The 19,058-nt window shown below is 46.4% G+C and overlaps 1 protein-coding gene across 1 annotated transcript in view; it reads left to right on the top strand.

Moving 5' to 3' along the window:
- The window catches only part of LOC134465801 (low-density lipoprotein receptor-related protein 8-like), a 59,467-nt gene that overhangs the window by 12,853 nt on the left and 27,556 nt on the right, over positions 1-19,058 (top strand). The window contains exons 3-5 of the mRNA XM_063219678.1: positions 4,159-4,281; positions 11,525-11,644; positions 18,059-18,481. Coding sequence (XP_063075748.1) covers positions 4,159-4,281; positions 11,525-11,644; positions 18,059-18,481 — 666 coding nt within the window. The remainder of the gene's footprint in view (positions 1-4,158; positions 4,282-11,524; positions 11,645-18,058; positions 18,482-19,058) is intronic.

The raw sequence follows: 19,058 nt of genomic DNA, 5'->3' as shown, positions 1-19,058 counted from the left end.
ACTTGGTATAAGCAAAAAATACATAGTTTCTTTTTCAAACAGCAACATTTCACTCTCTCACACTATCTACTACAATTTTCTGGCACCCGGATTACTGCTATTGTGGATGTGCACACCATGACTTTCACATCCCGCCATCCTGCAGCACTGCTCCCTTCATTGGGCGTCATTTGGCGCTGCCCCCTTGCACAAGTGAGGCATGAATGCAATTTCATTGTGTGCAGTCAGTGTGCATTTGTGTGCTGAGGAGTGCTGTGTCAATGACAATGGGAGTTGGAGTTTCCCAGTTGGGCTTTCACTTTTAAAAATGGCTTACCAAATGTACCACAAGATTTGACCTGGTGTCTGGATAGGTGTTGACCTTTGACATATTTTTAACACATGAAGTTCGTTCTGTCTGAATGTACATGCATTTGTTACTAATGTTCAATGGTGTTGTTCAATGTACTGATGTTCAATGGGGGGAAGCCGTGGCTCATTGGTTAGAGCACTGGGTTGGCAACCCAAGGGTTCCCGGTTCAATGCACGACCGGACCACGGCTGAAGTGCCCTTGAGCAAGGCACCCTTGCCTGATTATCATAGACTTGCAATCAAGCGCCAAAGGTGTTGCGTCACTAGGAGGGCACAGCCTGGCTACCTAACCCTCTATCTATCTATTTATCTATTCATCCAGTGGTCATCCTTCCACCACTGAATAATAATGTTCATCCACAGTCTTTTTATATGCTGTTATGCACCACAATGTATTAGAGTATAGTAACTTTATTGATCCCAGAGGAAATTAATGTATCCAGCAGCACACAGATACACAAATAATATTATACATTATACGACAGATTAAATATACTGTATCAACATATACACTTGCATACATGTATACATCATTCAGCAGTACACAGTACCTAAAACATGTACAGTATTACATGCCCTTGTTCTGTTTGTGCTTTGAAGCTTCCAGCTCCTGTGGGTTAGTGCGTGGACACATTTTTAAAAGCTTATTGCGCTGAAACATCTCCCACCTACGTTTAGTCCACATTTCACTCCTCTTCTCTCCAACCTATTTACTGATAATGGCATGGCCTCCTACATCTTCTGTTACTGTCTTGAGTGGCCTGAAGCAATCATTGATGGCCTTTGCTTACCTATACAAAATCACTCTCTTCCCATCTCTCCCCATCTTTCTCCCTCTCTCTCACACTCTCTCTTTTTTTCCTTTTCCTATTTGTTCTTTTTGCCTCCCCATATTACTGCTCACACTTTCTTCATTCAGTCATGTTCTCTTCTAAGTGTAAAACAGGAGCCATTGTAGTTGCACTGCTTTAATAGCACTTGGACTGCTCCACATATCGCTCTCTCCCTTGTCTCTCATCTGTGACACCCTGGGACGTGGTGCCACTAATCGTCCGCTAATTAAAGAGAGGACGTGCACTCTAAAGCAGACAGTCCAACTGGCCAGAGTTAATGTTGACCGCAGCAGCTCTCCTCTCCGATAGCTGCTCAGGGTCGCGCACGCGGAGGTTTCCGCTCGGTGCTGTGCCACGACTCCCAACATCCCTGTTTGTCTGATAAGATGGGAGCAGTGATCCATATTGATTACATGCTCGCACACACACACACACACACACACACACACACACACACACACACACACACACACACACACACACACACACACACACACACACACGCGCGCGCGCGCACACACACACACAGGCACACAGGCACACACACATGCACACACGCACACACACACACTCACGCAGACAAGCGCACACACAGTGCACAATCAGGTTAGCCTTCCATTTAAGTCTTTTCAGTCAGACACTGGTGATCCTGGTTTATAGGCAATGTGCCATGAGCTTGCTGCTCTTCACTTCATTTGCAGTCATATGATATAGAGCGCCAGCAAGTTTGGTCCTTTCTTTTTTTTCCTGTGTACAACCCACAGCAAAAAACACATTACATTTTCAACACAATGCCCAACAGAGCCCAAAGGCAATTTACAAAGAAGGGGTTGTGTGAAGGGGAAGAAAAAGAAAGAAACAACCATCAAGTCTAGTGTAATTATGACCAGAGGTGGAGACAGCACGAACGCTAAATGAGCTCGGGACTGAATCTGCAGTGAGAGAGTAATGAGATGCTGACTTGATGTCTGCTCTTCTCCTCCGCTGGCACCACAATACAGTGTGTCTCATAAGTGAGTACACCCCTCACAAAAGTCTGGGGTGTACTCACTTTTGTGGGTGCATGTTCAAACATTAATGGCTGTATTTTGATTTTTTTGTGAGTGATCAACAAATTTAAGCGGGTATATCGAACCGAACCGACGTACCATACCGAAAAGACCTGTACCGAATCGAACAGTGCTGTACCGAAAGGTAGAGTAACAGGCTAGTCTGTTCATGTTTTTACATTATGCTGCCACTACATGCAGATGCTCGTGCAGAACCCTGACATAGAATGCAAGAAAAAACTTTTTGTGAAACCTTGAGAAAAGTGCTATTTCTTACACTGATGAAATCTCAGACCCAAAGTAGCAGGTTGAATGTACTTCCTTTTTTTCGTTTGTATTTTGACAATATTTTGGTGAAAAAAACAACATGCTAAGGAAGAAAATAGTTTTTCATTTTGAACCCATATACTGTACGGAAAATGTACCGAACCGTGACCATAAAACAGAGGTACTTACCGAACCGTGATTTTTGTGTACCCTTACATCCCTAGCGGTTATTTATGTTGTTAATAGGTCACTAATCATTGTGTCAAAGTGAAATATCTTTAATGTTGTCCTATGAAGATATACTAACAAATCTGCAAAAATGTGAGGGGTGTACTCACTTATGAGACATACTGTAAGAGGTGAAGCGGCGGTCCCATTACAGAGGGAGAGACGGCATGCTGCATAGTGGTGGGCCACCCCGCGCTGTGTTGCAAACTGAAGGCACCAGCCCATTAACACACTGAGCTAGCACATTTCATGTGTCTCCCTTGGTTGGACTCCGGCGACTCGGTTGTGTGGGGTATAGGAGCCATACATCCTAATTCTGCTGACAGGGAGAAGATTCGGCAGTGGCACACACAGGCAACCGGTGGTTATGGGGAAGGGCTTCCTAGACACTCTTTCTCTCCCAGAAGTTGTTCGAGGATTTGCTGAATTTGTCTGGTGGTCTAGGAGTCAAAGTCTAGGACAGTGGTTCTCAACCTTTTTTGAACAAACGCCCCCCTGGACCTCATCATAAGCCTCCCACTGCCCCCTTGACCTCATTATAAGCCTGGCTAATGCCCCCCTTAGTATTAAAAAAATGAAATAGACTAAGGCCCCCAATGACAACTAAGCACCGCCCTCTCAACTGCATCCTTCTCAACGCCCCCCTAGGGCTCCCCAAAAAAAGAAACGCGAGATATACATTTGATTCAACTATAGTGTAAGAGAGACATTTGGTTCAACTGCAGTGTGTCTTCAACTCTCTATTCACGTACCCATGCACATACTTACAAACACATATCTATACTCCTTTGGAACCACATCACAGAGAGGTGTGCTTGTGACTTGGACTCGAGTCAGACTTGAGTCACAATTTTGATTACTTGAGACTTGACTTGGCAATATTAGGAATGACTTGTGACTTGACTTGGACTTGTACGGCACTGACTCGAGACTTGACTTGGACTTAACAGTTTTAAGTTGCAATAACTTGGCAAGTCAGGTATAGATATATTCATTTTGTTTTGCATTTCTATGTGATAAAAGGACGTGAAAGGGGGTATGCTGTACCGGTCCCAGGAGGATAGGGGGTCTAGAACGGGATCTCCATTATATTGTATGTATTGGATAGGGGGCCCTTTCAACTGCCTTTGTCCCGGGCCCAGTGAAAGCTATCAGCGGCCCTTGTCACAGTATTTACATTTTGGTTGCTGCTGATTCTGAATGATTTCCAATCAAATATGTGAGGCTCACTAATGTGTTCCTCTGTACGTTGCTATGGCTACATACTGTATTGGCAGCGACAGTTATGTGATGTATTTTGTTCATCGATGTCTCGTTCATTCAAGACCCATAATGAAAATGTTCTCATCTTGTCTGAAATCTCTCCCCCTCCCACCCTCTCTTCCTCTCCTCTCCCTGTCTCCTTCATTTTCCTTTGTCTCACCCACAGCGAGGAAAACGTGCGCGCCCACAGACTTCGCCTGTCAGAATGGCCAGTGTGTGTCTGGCCGCTGGCGCTGTGATGGAGAGCCGGAGTGTCCTGACGGGTCAGATGAGGCTGACTCTATATGCAGTAAGTCACCGCGGTTACCACAGCCTGCCTCCATGCCCCTGGCAGCAGCCCGGATTGATGTTGGCCTGTCTGTTTGCCCAACTCATCTCTCACATCCCAGTAGAAGTCTGACAAACTCAGGACTCACCTTACTTCTCTCAAGATTTCTTGTTTTTGTTTTGTTTTGTTTTGTTTGTTTGCTGTGTCGTTCTGGCTCTAGAAATAAACTCGACTGAGCACTAAGCTTTTTCGTGGGTAGCATGCTATGTCAGATGTAGGCATACACTACAGTAGACGTACATGTATGAGTGTACGTATGTGGAATGTGCAGAACGAGATCTCTGTGGGGAAAAATGCAATGGCCTTATAAAACATGCATGGTGCTTTTCAGACAAACCGAAGTACGCAGACAGGCAGATCATTCACTTTTAATGAATCGTTTGACCCCTAGATCTAGTGGGATGTATAGTGTCTTAAATTTGTAATAGGCTACATTTGACAAGCTTGCAACCTCGACAAGGAAAAGCAATATTGCAAAAAAGGCTTTACATTTCGAAAATGAGCTTTGTTGTTTTGCTCTTTTTTTTTGCAACAAACAGGAAAAAGTTATAGTCTCCTTGTGATGTCTCACACGCAGTATGGCTGCTTGAGTTGCAGGCTCATGCATATTTCAGGAGCCCTCTAGACGCATGGTCTTAATGTCACCTTCAGGAAGTGTAATGCGTGTCAGCCTCCCAGACTAACTAAGATGTTGCACGCATATGTATAAGGGATGTGTTTAGGGTGAATCAGGAACTGACTGAGGTTGCAATTTATGCCGCCAAAAAAATCTATAGTCACCTTTAACTTTACTTTGAAGTTTATCTTCATTTAGTCTTTGGAAGTGTCTTTTTTTGGTCATTTTCCCTCTCTGGGTTTTATCCGTGTGAAATTGAAAGGAATCAACTTGACCACAGATATGCTACTTATCTACTTCACCTGATCATGTCACAAACGTGTCAGTACAGCATGTAGTTCAACATTGTGTTGTGGTTTTTACTGCTTTTTGAGCTTGTTGAGCTCTGTGATCATATATGGACAGATACGTCACAGAATAAATCAGATTGTTATTTTACTCAGCATTTCAATAGATCAAAGCTCATTCTACATTTTCCAGAGTTAATTTCATGCGATGATTATCTTTGGGGTCTGGAGCTCTTGGCTGTGGCGGCAGCGGCAGCGGGGGTGTCAGCATTTTTCTATCAGCAGCTGGGTCATGTGGGAGAGTTTGGACAAGTAATTGATGAAGGCCTGTGCCAAGTGAAGCGCCTATTGGGATGCGTGCGAGTGGGCCGCCGCCAGCCCAGCATTTCCTCCACATGGTGGTTTTCTGAATGAGGAGCTCAGCATTAAAGTAATTTCTCCATCGAGTGCACACTGCACACAGCCCCCACTCCTGCCTTCCCCACACACAGCAGCGGGGCCACAGTGCAGAGACATGCAGGAGAGATGATATATAGGCCCCATAGGGGAAGAGGGATGAATTTTGGTCATGAGCAGACACCTTCCCCATCCCCATCCCCATCCCCATCCCTGCACGTCCCTCCCTCTCTCTCTCTCTCTCTCTCTCTCTCTCTCTCTCTCTCTCTCTCTCTCTCGCTCGCTCCCCAGTCCAGGATAGTGACTTCTTTTAATCTTGTACTGAGTCAAAAGGTCACCGTGGCAACATGTGTGTGACTCCTAGGAGGGCCTGCCAAAGTGATTTCATTCTGAATGCACCAGGCCAGGCACAAAAACAAAAAAACATAACTCTAATGATTTTGTTCTATTGAATTGGAATGTAATTCAGGTGACAGGGGTTTACTATGGTGGAGCACTCCGCAACAAAGACAAGCCAGATGCATTTGTGAAATTAACTCTGGTCCTTTTTTTCTGTTGGTGCTCTTTTGTCAAAAGCACAATTACAGACTCCCCGGAGGTAGTGGTTTGAAACACTAACATGGCTGTATGCATACTGAGTGCACTCACCGGAAAAGACCCCATTGGCCCAGTGCAGCCATGCTGCTACTGTTGTTTTCACTTGGCAGCGTACGGTATGCTCATTTCACGTGCCCTGCAGATACAGCTCAAAGCAATAACACAATCTACACAAGAACAAAATCATATTGTTATAAAATGCCACGAAGCCTGTGGAATCATAAACAGGCTAAGTGTCTCTGGTAGAGCAGTACAAAATCCCAATGAGATTTCTATTAACAGCTACCAGGATGGTAATGTACCATACCATTATTTGCACAAAAATTGTATTTACAAATTTGCTCACGTCCATTAATTGGGTTTCATGGAACATTTGTGTGGCACGATTCAAAACACATGATCTTTTTCATTCTGTGAGAGAATGCCATTTGACGCTTAGAAAAAAATTAGCGACTAGGTTCCACTGGCAAAAGAGAAGCTACAACTTGGCACGGAATTAACTGTGTAGTTCATGACAGCATGTGTAGGGCATGTCCACTCGGGCCAATGCGATGACCTCAGGAGACAGTGTAAAGGTCGTGTAACCGCACTGTTCTGAGTGAGCTCGCATTGGGAGCACGGGACTGTAGATTAGGCATGCAAGTTCGATGGATCCTCTCCAGTGATGTGTGGGTGGAGGAGGGGGAGGTAGGGTGATGTGGCGTGGCGTGGCGTGGAGGTCTCAGCACATGCATATACATGGCCCACATCCAGGGAAGCTGACAGGGGAGGGGCAAAAGGGTCAGTTGTCCCAGGCCCAGGGAGAGAGGGGCCCCATAATTGAGTCCCAATTACATTATATATATACAGTATATTGGGAGGGGGCCCTTTTAGTTGATTTTGTCCTGGGCCTGGCCAGTGCTGCCAGCGGGCCTGCCCACATCTCTGAGTGCATGTGGCTAATGAGCGGTAACCCCCCATACCATGCTCCACTTCCTATAGGACTGAGGAAGACTCACACACACACACACACACACACACACACACACACACACACACACACACACACACACACACACACACACACACACGCACGCACGCACGCACGCACGCACGCGCAAGAGGCAATGCGTACATAGGCATAGATGAATGTGAATTTCACATGGATGTGTAATGCACACACATGCATGCATATGCACACACACACACACTGATTCATAGATGATACATACTGTATGCACAAACATACACATGCATTGCAGATTCAGAAATACTATAGGCTCAGAGCTACTCTGGAGTCTGAACATCAGAACTACATTGAACCTCCCAGCATATCTGATGCACACACGCACGCACACACACACACACACACACACACACACACACACACACACACACACACACACACACACACACACACACACACACACACACACACACACACACACACACACACTCCTGCAGCTCAGGGCAGCAGTATGCATGCATGCTTGCACAATTTCATGCTGGAGTAGCCTTCCATCCCACACACGCTGAGAGCCACCACCACATATGTTTGATGGAGTGGTTTATCCTCCAGACTGCTTAAAAAATAAATAGCACCTAGCGGGATGTCTTGGGAAAAAAAACATTCCGTCACAAAATTACTATAAGCCTGACGTCAAATTTGATTTTCTTAAAGACGTGACGGAACAACTCCTCCATAATCAGTCAATTAGAGACTTTGTTTAAAAAGACAACAGAAGATGACCCTGAAATATCTGTAAATGCGTAATTTACCTGAATTGCCTCGTTCGGTCTTATCAGTTGCCTTGGTACCCGATGAAGTCGTCCTTCGCCCCATGTCGTCTACATTAGGCAGACAATGATTAGTGAGAGCCTCTTTTAATTGGGTCTTCATTTCTGCAGGGGGCCTCTTTGAAGATGAAAAGCCTGGAAACACATAACTGTGCCAGAGCCAAAGCTACCTTCCTTCGCGCTACCCATCTTTGCCAAAATTACTGCTCACGTCGATGCTCTCACAAATGTGGCGCATGTTCAGTACGCCTGCAGACATCTGTTGATCAAGATCTATAATGAAATCAATTAAATATTTATCAAGATGTCGAAAAGAAACCACGTGTGGAAAGTTTTTGATGTGTGTTTCCCTCTTAAGTTGTGGGAGAATGGATTCTCGGTTTGCCTGTGAGTGAGTGATGAGGGTGTGTGTGTGTGTGTGTGTGTGTGTGTGTGTGTGTGTGTGTGTGTGTGTGTGTGTGTGTGTCTCCCTGGCTCTGGGCAGTGCTTGACCTCTGTTGGAATAGCGACAAATGAATGGAGCCCGTCCAGCGCAGTGGCCAGCCTGACGGCATGGGAAGGCAGGTATCTCCCCTGGGTTTTCCCACAAAACTCCTTCTATTTTTACCCTCCGCAGTGCAGTGCAATGCAATGCAGTTTAGTGTAGTGTTGTGACATGCAGCGCAGGTGACACTGATAAGGCCTTTGGGGCCGGTTGGAGGAAGCGCTGGAAAGGTCACTTTCGTTTTTGTAAATAACCCACCATTTTTCTCTCCCTTGTTTTTTTCACTCTCTCTCTCTCTCTCTCTCTCTCTCTCTCTCTCTCTCTCTCTCTCTCTCTCTCTCTCTCTCTCTCTCTCTCTCTCTCTCACACACACACACACACTCTCTCTCACTCACTCACATGCGAGCGTGCACACACACACACACACACACACACACACACACACACACACACACACACACACACACACACACACACACTCACTCACAGACATAAACACTGTCTGGTACACTTACCAAACCCTATCCTATTTTTTACACCTCAGCCGTTCATTCGCTCATTCCTCTTCTTTTCCCCCTGTAAAGTCATGTCACAGTGCCAGTCTGTCACTACTCTGTCACCTTCTCAGCGAGCGCCTCATTAATATGCAGTGGCCTTGCGGTGATCAGGGTAGCCGACAGGGGCTGGGGACAAAGGGGTCACTTGCCCTGGGCCCAAGGAGAGAAGGGGCCCAGAATTGGATCCTCATTATACATTGTATGTATTGGATTTGGGGCCCTTTCAGATGTCTTTGTCCGGGGCCCAGCCAAAGCTGCCAGGGCCTTGTGGTGGTGATGTATCTGTTTCTATGGGGGCTGCCTGCACAATAGCTGTCAGCTTTTCAGATAGTGCCCATCATGTGGCGATGGGGCAGTAACTGATGTTTGTGCGCCGCCACGCCACCACGGCCTTAAGCGCCCATCTAGCATTAAAGAGCCATTGTGCCGCTGTGGATGTGGATGGATGGGAAATCTATATGTGGAAACGGCGAGGATTTTATCCAGCAGACATACAGTAAATGGAGTGATTGATCCCATTACGGTTTTCAGTGGAGAATAGTGCTATGAGTGTGAGGGATCAGAAGGCAAGGTTTTTTTGTCCAGATTATTGTCAAATTAATTATGTCTCATTAAAAACCTTTTATGATGGTCCTACCGTGGCGCAAATGGTAGGCCTCTCATCTGCTACGCAGTCTACCCGGGTTCGATTCCCGGTTTGGGTCCTTTGCCAACCCTTCCCCATCTCTCTCTCCACACTCGCTTGTCAAATAAAGGCAAAAAGCCCAAAGGGGAAAAAAAGAATATATTTAAAAATCCTTTTATGATGTGTTTCTTTATGCAATACATGTCGCTCTTTATGCTGTATTAAAGCCAGCAGTGCATGGTTTCTGATTTGGCGGGTTGATGAGTCGACCAGTGGTTCGGCACAGCAGAGAAAGACAAAGGCAATGAAGCGCTATAGGAAATGCAAGGATGTGACACTCTAAATCTCCGGTAATGGGGGCGGGCGCGGGACGCAACACATGACTGCCAAGCGCTGTCGGCCCATTTGATTCACAAGCAGCCATCAAGCCGGCAGTAGTCAGCCATGTTTTATTTATGCCTGCCTCTTTGATTCAGCACCCAGCCCGACGCGCATCAGCATCAAGTTTGCCAAACGGGGCAGATTTGAGTGGGTACCACGGGGCAGGCCAGACACTGAGGGGGTAAGAGCCGTTTAGTCGATGGGTAATAGGCCGTTTCAGGTCCCCCCGTCCCCACCCTCGGGAGGACCCTGTGGGGTTTAATGAACTGTGTAGCCACATAACTCATGACGTGCACAAACTGGGGCGGGCAGCGATGGCCCACTGAGTGGAGTGAGCGCAGAGGCATCTTCGTTCATTACCATATTAATTATCCAGTTAAGTGCCTGACCCCCTTTTACTCAGGTGTGCACTCTCTGAGGGAGGATTGCAGTCTGACGGTCACACATCCTACCAACCTCATAGTGAAGATTGCACAGGCAGGATGAAAGCATGTCTCTCAAATGTGTCTAGACCGTATACTACTGGTGGACAGCAAAAAGGCTGCCACTGATTCTGATAATTTATACATTCAATTCTTTGTTGGTTTTCCATGCCATATGACGAACATCCTACCCACCTCATAGCGGCGATTGCACAGGCAGGATGAAAGCGTGTCTCTCAAATGTGTCTAGACCAGGGATGTCAAACTCAGGCCCGGGGGCCAAATCTGGCCCGCAGAGTCATTTCATTTGGCCCGCAAGATCATTTCAAATGTGTATTACAGTTGGCCCACATACACCATTAATATATAGCATAATAAGACCTGAACATAAAATGTAATGTGTCACAAAAATATGAGTGGGCATAGGCCAGTAAAACAGCTAACACTACTGCAACAGAGTATCTGCAGGCACAATTGAACTACGATGGGAATCTGTTTGTGAAATTTAATTATGAGATTAAGTGTGTTTGTACAATTTTAGGCCGTTGTAAATATTGAGTTTGGCCCGCGACTTTGTTCCAGATTTGTATTTTGGCCCTCTGTGAGTTTGAGTTTGACACCCCTGGTCTAGACCGTATACTACTGGTGGACAGCAATCAAAAAGGCCACTGATTCTGATAATTTATGCATTAATATAGTTGTTTGTTGGTTCTCTATGCCAGATGACGAACAGCCAGATATAGATAGGTTTGTTGAGCAAACCAGAGAGGAGAGTGTGAATGATGACCAGTAGAGCTAATGAAAAACTAGAAAACAGAATACTGAATCAAATTTAAAAAATGTTGATGGCAGCTGTCTGAATCGTTGTCAGTTTCACATGTTATCTTTCTACTGGTTGTACTGTATGCAGGCTTATCTTCATAGAGACGACGGTTCTGTGCTCATCTTGCCTTTCCTCTTGCACGCGCTCCCTTCCCTCTTATTATTTTTTTTACCACTGTTCTTCCCTTCCCCCTCCCGCTCGCTTTCTCTGACTCCTTGCCTTTTCTCTGTTACTTCACAGTCCGACAGACATGTCCCCCAGAGAAATTTGACTGCGGCGGGAAGTGTGTGTCGCTGTCGTGGCGATGCGATGGTGAGAGGGACTGTGAGAATGGAGCTGACGAGGAGGACTGTGCGGCAGGTGAGTCTACTATACACCCAGACGACAACACAACACACTACACACCACACGCAGGGCCACCGCCAGACATAAGCAGAGTATGCATAGTGCTTAGGGCACCAACCAGTGCTTGGGGCACCAACCACTTTTTCCCCAAAATTGGGGGCTCTCAAATTGAGATTGACTAAAAACTTTGAACGTTGAACATTGAATATTGAATTACATTATAAAACATAGATTTATATAAATTTATTAGTTAGTAGATTATGAGGGGGGCCACCTGACCATTTATGCTTGGGGCCTCCAAAATCTTAGCAGCGGCCCTGACCACACAGCACAGTACAGCAGCAAATACAGCCCACCTCTTCCCCTGACACAGCATCAGTGGAGCAAAACATAAAATATGAAATATTAATGTGCCATAGGAATAAAGAACATAAACATTACGACAATGTAATGTGAAAGTCTGAAAGTGAAGCATATACAGCTTACTTTTCAAACAAGGGATGTATAGAATGAAACCAGCAAATGTAGGAGGAAAAGGCCATGTTGTCTTGAGGCCATGCTTTCATACGTCAGGAGTGACTAAGTGCAAACCCAGATATGAATTCCTCCTGACATATGAGTGTTTCATCCATAGACTGCAGATAATTAACTATGACTGGATATATCTCGAGTCCCAAGTCCGGAGTATTTCGCTCGATAATGGTGATGAGGGAACAATAGCATCATCAGTCATGTGGAGGGCGCATCTCTCCGGGGTCCGCAGGCTCCACGTCCTGTCAATCAAAAACAACAGTGCCCCTCCAACCAATCACACAACCCCTCGGACCCCTGCTGTGGCAGTTGCTGCCCTACTTACAAAAGCCGTGGAAAATCGGCTGCTCTCTCCTTCTCTCTCTCTCTCTCTTACACTCCTATGTGCTCTTTCTGTCTTTCTTCCTTTCTTTCTTTCTTTCTTTCTTTCTTTCTTTCCCCGTCTCTCTCTCTGTTACTCTTTTTCTTTTGGTCCCTCCTCAAACACCAAGGAAATTGATTGAGGTGACAGCCCTGTAGGAGGCTGAGATGTGTTGGCTTTGAAGGCTGTAAAGAGCCCCCTTAGCAGCCTCAGCATAAACTGTGCCTCTATCTGAAACATTAAAGAGACAAACACATGAAATAAATATGTGTACAATACATACATAGTATATGTATCACCGCCCCCCCATCACACATAGGCACACGCACGCACAGAAACAAACACTCATATACACAGTCATTCATCCTAGCTAAATCATTCCCAACATGCACTTATTGAAGTAAGATCTTTGTTCGGCGTTTGTTTGTTGTCAGCACTTAGCTGAATAGCCCCAGCACAACTTATTCCCACTAATTAATCCATTGACTTTGTGAGCCTTTAATTATTGCCCAGGAACACTTCTACCCACCCATCCCCCCCAACCAACACCAACGCTGAACACTCCTGGAGCTTTGAATTTCTGCTTTCAAGCAGACCAACCCAGCCCTTGCATCTGTGCGTGTGCATGCATACAGGGCTATCAGCCCACTACCTCTACCTTCCTGGGGCCATATTGAGCACGGCCACCGAGAACTTACCGGGGAGGTAGCCAGGGAAGTTGAGGTGGGGACAAAGGGGTCTGTTGTCCCGGGCCCAGTGACAGACGGGGCCCAAAATTGGGTCCTCATTACATTGTATGTATTGGATGGGGGGGCCCTTTCAGATTACTTTGTCCTGGGCCCGGCAAAAGCTGTCAGCGGCCCTGAGATAGCGGTAGCGGTAGCGGTATTTCACCTGGGTTGCAGATAGCAATTGATTTCCCGCTTGCTGGTGTCTGTCTGGTGGGGTGTTATACAGCTCTAATTATTACCCCCGCTAAAACCTCATGACTTTAATCCAGGGCAGCTGATGCAGAGAGAGCAGAGGCACTCTGCTGTCCCACCCTGTCTGTCTGTCTGTCTGTCTGTCGGTCGGTCGGTCGGTCGGTCTGAGAGAGAGAGAAAGACAGACAGGAGTGGGTACTTTGCTGTCTCACCCTGTCTATCTGTCTGTCTGTCGGTCTGTTGGTCCGTCGGTCTGTCTGTCTGAGAGCGAGAGAAAGAGAGACAGGAGTGTGCACTCTGCCGTCCCACCCTGTCTGTCTGTCTGTCTGTCTGTCTGTCTGTCTGTCTGTCTGTCTGTCTGTCTGTCTGTCTGTCTGTCTGTCTGTCAGCCAGCCTTTTTGCCTCTCTGCCCAAAATCCCCTTGCCAAATCCAGCCCTTTGAGCTGCACTCCCCCAGGATTACAAAAAAACATAGTTCAAATATCTTTTTTTCAATCTACAGGACTGTATCATAGATCACAGAGTGAAGAAGATGGTGAAATCATACGATTTTGTAGTGTACATGAACTCATTCTGAACCTCAGCAGCAAGGTTACTTTGGCTTTTCCTTTACCTTCGAGATGTACTCTCAGGCGCACTGTGATGGCTGTAGAATACTCTGTACTGCCCTCTGTATTATTAGCAACCGTGCCCTATATATTTTTTGCTGTGTCAGAGGGTGGATTCCAATATGCCGACTTCCGTCCTGCCTTGCTCACTTGACTGCTTGTGACCTCATGATGATGTCACTGACGAGTCGACAGAAAATTAATTAAATATCTTGCAAAGGCACAATTCTAATGTCATTTTCCCATTTGCAATTGGGATGGTGAATGGAAAACAGTCCCCCAAAAGTGGATGTGGCTAGGCTGACAGCTGGGAAACTTAATTGTTTTCTCCACGGAGGCAGGGCCAGGAGGCGGGCCGAGGCCACAAGCACAAGTGGAGGACGGGAGTGTGCATATTGGAATGCACAAGTCTATTGAGCTCTGAGTCTGTACATTACAGAAAGTATGAGCTGATCATTTACCTCAGATCAGTTGTACTCTGCTTGGTACCGCTACATTAAATCTATGAATATGAACTGTATTTGTCTGGAGTTACATTGCCAGGGTAATTAATCCCTTCATCCCTACACACCTGTTTGTTTTAAGTCTCTTGCTGAACTTTTTTCAGACCTTTTTCTTTCTCTGTGAAAAGGGTAGCTGCAGGACAGCGCTGCCTCACACACACACACACACACAAACACACACACACACACACACACACACACACACACACACACACACACACACACACACACACACACCTCAGAACTTTTGTATCACTTTGGCTTTATTCTCCCGTTACTTCACTAATCAGCAGTGATAATGCTCGAGGCTCGCAGTTCAAATAAAGCCGGGCGTTTTCCCTGTGCGGGCTAATTGAGTTGTCCACACTCTGAATTATACATCTGCCTCTCCGGGGCACCTGATTAGCATGAAGATGGGAGCCTCACTCTCCCTCTTGTACTACACTTTGCCACTGAGACAGCTCAGGAGAGCTTGTGTGTGTGTGTGTGTGTGTGTGTGCGTGTGCGCGTGTGCGTGTGTGTGTGTGCGTGTGTGTGCGTGCGCGTGTGCGTGTGCGTGTGTGTGTGTGTGTGTGTGTGCGTGTGTGTGTGGTCTTAAACATACTGTCTGAAGTCTCCTGTCTGCATTTTGTATGAGCACCTGTTAACAATGGAAAGTGACTGATGTTGTTTTCATTATCCATACTCAAACACAATAAGGCCCATTCACATAAACACACACACACACACACACACATTCTCTCTCTCTCTACCCCTCTCTCTCACGCACACATACACACATAGACACACACAAACTGACAAATTCTACAAGAAACATATTCATTGTAATTTGTTTCTGCCCAAACGCTCATGCCCATGTATGCAGTTGTATAAAAAAGGCAGATTGTCAGTCCATGCAGAATGTTCGAATTAGTGCCAATATTTGAATGAATGCCAATATGTCAATATGTGTATGATGTGAGTGTTAAGTGACCATTCATATCAAAACCATTTTTGTAAAAGGATAGCGCGGCCTTTACACAATTCAAGTGCTCTGGCTCGGTCAGTTAAATCAACATTCATTAAATAATTGGTTCTCGTAGTAGGCTTACAAGACCCAGAAAAGGTCACTTGGTGTAGTGCCTCTACTGATGGAATTTCTATGTCAGCCATGATTATTTTATAGCCTTCTGAAAAGCAAATCAGTGTCCTCTCAAAGCACAAGACCACAAACTGTGGACAAGTCAGAAGACAGGCTACTACAGTTCCCGTAAAGGTTAACACAAAGGTTAACCTGAACTTACACTGTAACCTAGGGAAGAGGTATGCACACAAAAACGTAATAGTTACTCTTTTTTCTGCAAACACGCATGCAGAACCCTCTACCCTCTCAAAGAGACCCTGTCATGGCTCAGTTTTTATATCTCGAGTGGTGGTCTTGGCTACGATGAGAAGCTAACACGAGCGGAGTGTCCAGTCATAGCGTTCCCCCTCTGGGCTTCCCCGAGCGAGCAGCCCTTCTCTGCTCATCATAGCCGCACGCATCACAATAGCCTGGTTACCAGGGAGATGGCTTAGCCTGGGTGCATCCCAGCCCGAGAATTCCACTGCAGAACATTCTGCTACTCTCAGACCCAAACCGACAGGTCACTCCACCAGATAACAGAAAGCTACAGGCATCACAGCTAGTTGAATAATCCGTTTAGCAAATGTAGTGCACAAAAAAATCTAACCAAACAAACAAGAGAAGAAACTAGTAATGGTTTGACTTGTTTGCCATCTGTGATCATAAATAATGTCTGTTTGTGGTGCATAGTAGTCAGTGCGTATATTAAGTAGAGATTTTTGTTGGAGCAATATTTTCAGAGAGATGAGTCATAGCAGTGCGTGAAGGAGTGTGCCAAATATTGATTTCTAAAAACAGTGTGTTTTTGTATTTGTGGTGTGCTTCACAGATTTTTTTATTTTGTGGGACAGTTGCATGTTTTCTGTGGTGTGTGTGAATACCACACAGGGGTAATTAATAATATAAACATTCTACTACAGTGATAGAAGATTTAGAGCAGAAATTCTGGTTGTAATATCCTCTTCCCACGCAATACAATCTAAAGCAAATCTAGGCTAATCTGTTGCCTAGGGCTCTGCATATTGTGAATTGGCCTCTGCTGTCACACGGAGAATCTGTTTCTTCTGCTCCTCACTCCCTTTGCAATGTGACTGCATCAATCTCACCACAAGCCGAAGACATATTGCTTTTCATAAACCATTTCCGTTTGATATTGATATCAATATTTAAATGTGATACTGGACTGTGAATATTCTGGAGCTGTGCATAACACAGTTATGAACATCAACTGTCTCTGCTCATCCATTTCTGTCCTTTCTGGGTTTTTTTTGTTTTTTTTTCATGTGTCAAGATTACCACATCTTTCTCGGAAAATGGTCAGACTTGTCATTAAGTGACTCTCTCGCCTACGACAGTAATGATAGGCCTTCGGGGTAGGACGCATCGGAGAGCGAGGGACGAGGTGCATCCTCTCCTTCTCCGCATGCAGGTGCTCAGCCATCATGACAGACAGGAGCGAGGGAAGCACTTCATCATGAGAAGCTGTGAATGTGATGCAGCGTGCAATCCATTAGAGATAATTAGGGGTTTGGAGCCGCTGGTATCTCTCTCTTCACTAGCCAGCGCCCAGGTGCACGAGCACAGCATGTTAAGTTACCCGAGGCCCTGCCGTGGCCGTCCGGTGGGGCGCTCAACTGCCGTGCGTCTGACCGAGGTTCGATTCCCGGCCCCGGTCCTTTGTCGACCCCTCCCCGTCTCTCTGCCCATTCGCTTTATGTCTACCTCTCATACGGTCCTGTCCATAATAAGGTCTAAAAAGACAAAAAAAAATTCTAAAAAAAAGAAAAGAAAAGTTAAGTTACCTGAGGTGAGGGAGTGGGGAAGTGGCATGTTGGCAAGGCTGCTGAAGTGATCTGCAAAGTTTCTGCTCTTGTCTTGTCTTCCTACGGTAGCAATGTCGCACGGCAATGATTGAGGGGGCCGCACAGTGCTCGACTGGCTTACAGGAGACGAGACTGTCTGTTGAACAATAAGCCCTCTGTTGCCTTGTGCAAGAGTGTAAGACCAAAGAGCATTCTACAGCAGAGAATTTTCTTCATCCGTGAAATAGAGAGTAGCAGCTTTCTGATAGTGAGCAGAAAAATCAGAACCCTCCTTCTTTTCTTCCTTTCTGAGAAAAATTTGAATGTTCTGTTCATTCTTTTCTTCTCTCTACTGATGTAATAGTTACCTGTATGTGTTACGGAGGCATGAATTGGTGGTGTAGTGTAGTGGTTAGGCCTTTTTCCGTTGTACAACAAAAGTTGGCAATACATAAATGAAGCCTGTGAATTGTTGTAGAATACGTCTTTGTTTTGTGTGTGTATTTGTGTATGTGTAGGCGTATTTGTGTAAATAATGTAGGAGGTTATTGTACACTATTGTTCATGTCTTATTTTTCTGTTTCTTTGTACTAAAGATGCACGCGCCTGCCCAGCTGGCGAGTTCCAGTGCCAGAACCGGCGTTGCCTAGCACCTGCCTACGTGTGCGATGGCGACGACGACTGCGGCGACAGCAGCGACGAGGCCAAGTGCGCGCCGCCCACCTGCGGCCCGCACGAGTTCCGCTGCAACAGCTCCCAGTGCGTGCCGCAGCCGTGGAGCTGCGACGGAGATCCCGACTGCTCCGACGGCTCCGACGAGTGGCCACAGCGATGCGGCGGCGTAGGCGGTGGAGGCGGCGCCGAGGGGGGCGGCGGGAGACCCCCAGGACCTCCACCCCCTCGCAAGCTGGAGTGCTCGCCGGGAGAGTTCCGCTGCGGCAGCGGGGAGTGCATCCGGCCGGCCTGGAGGTGCGACGGAGACCCCGACTGCAAGGATAAGACGGATGAGGCGGATTGTCGTAAGTCAACAGGGATTTTCAAACGCTTTCATGTATCGTGTTGCCATGCTGTGCCTCCGGTTTATCATTGGTTGAACATGTGAAGCAATGTCAGCGTGTATGTGCAAAGGGAGCACCTTTGGATGTAAATGTCAACATGTGGTTGGATTCAGCTGTTTTTGGTAGTCGCAAATAGTTGTGGTCTTACCTTTTTTTTTAGTATGTTTTGGGGGGCTTTTTTTGGGGTCTTCATTATGACAGGATAGTGTGAAAGCAGACAGGAAATGAGCTGGAGAGAGATATGGGGCAGAGCTGGGAAATTACCCCGGCCAGACTCGAGCAAGCACAAATGTGGGGGGTTCAGCGCGCTGCGTCACAGCGCCCCCCCTGTTGCCATCTTATCTCACCTGGCTCCCACCTAAGGGGTCTTACACACCAGGGCGGTAAAGCGTCGCGGAACGGCCGCGTTTTTTACCGGCGTCGGTGAAAATACATTGAAACATATCTGTCCTTACACACCAACCGGCGGTAGTCGAGCGTCAGCGGCGCGGGAGCCGGCTCCGCGCAGCGCTGCATTTGGAAAATAGAACTCGAGCGT

Source organism: Engraulis encrasicolus, chromosome 16 (genome assembly GCF_034702125.1).
Source record: "Engraulis encrasicolus isolate BLACKSEA-1 chromosome 16, IST_EnEncr_1.0, whole genome shotgun sequence".
Classification (NCBI taxonomy): domain Eukaryota; kingdom Metazoa; phylum Chordata; class Actinopteri; order Clupeiformes; family Engraulidae; genus Engraulis; species Engraulis encrasicolus.
Note: the sequence above shows the minus strand (reverse complement) of the source record. Positions and strands in the feature narration are given on the sequence as shown.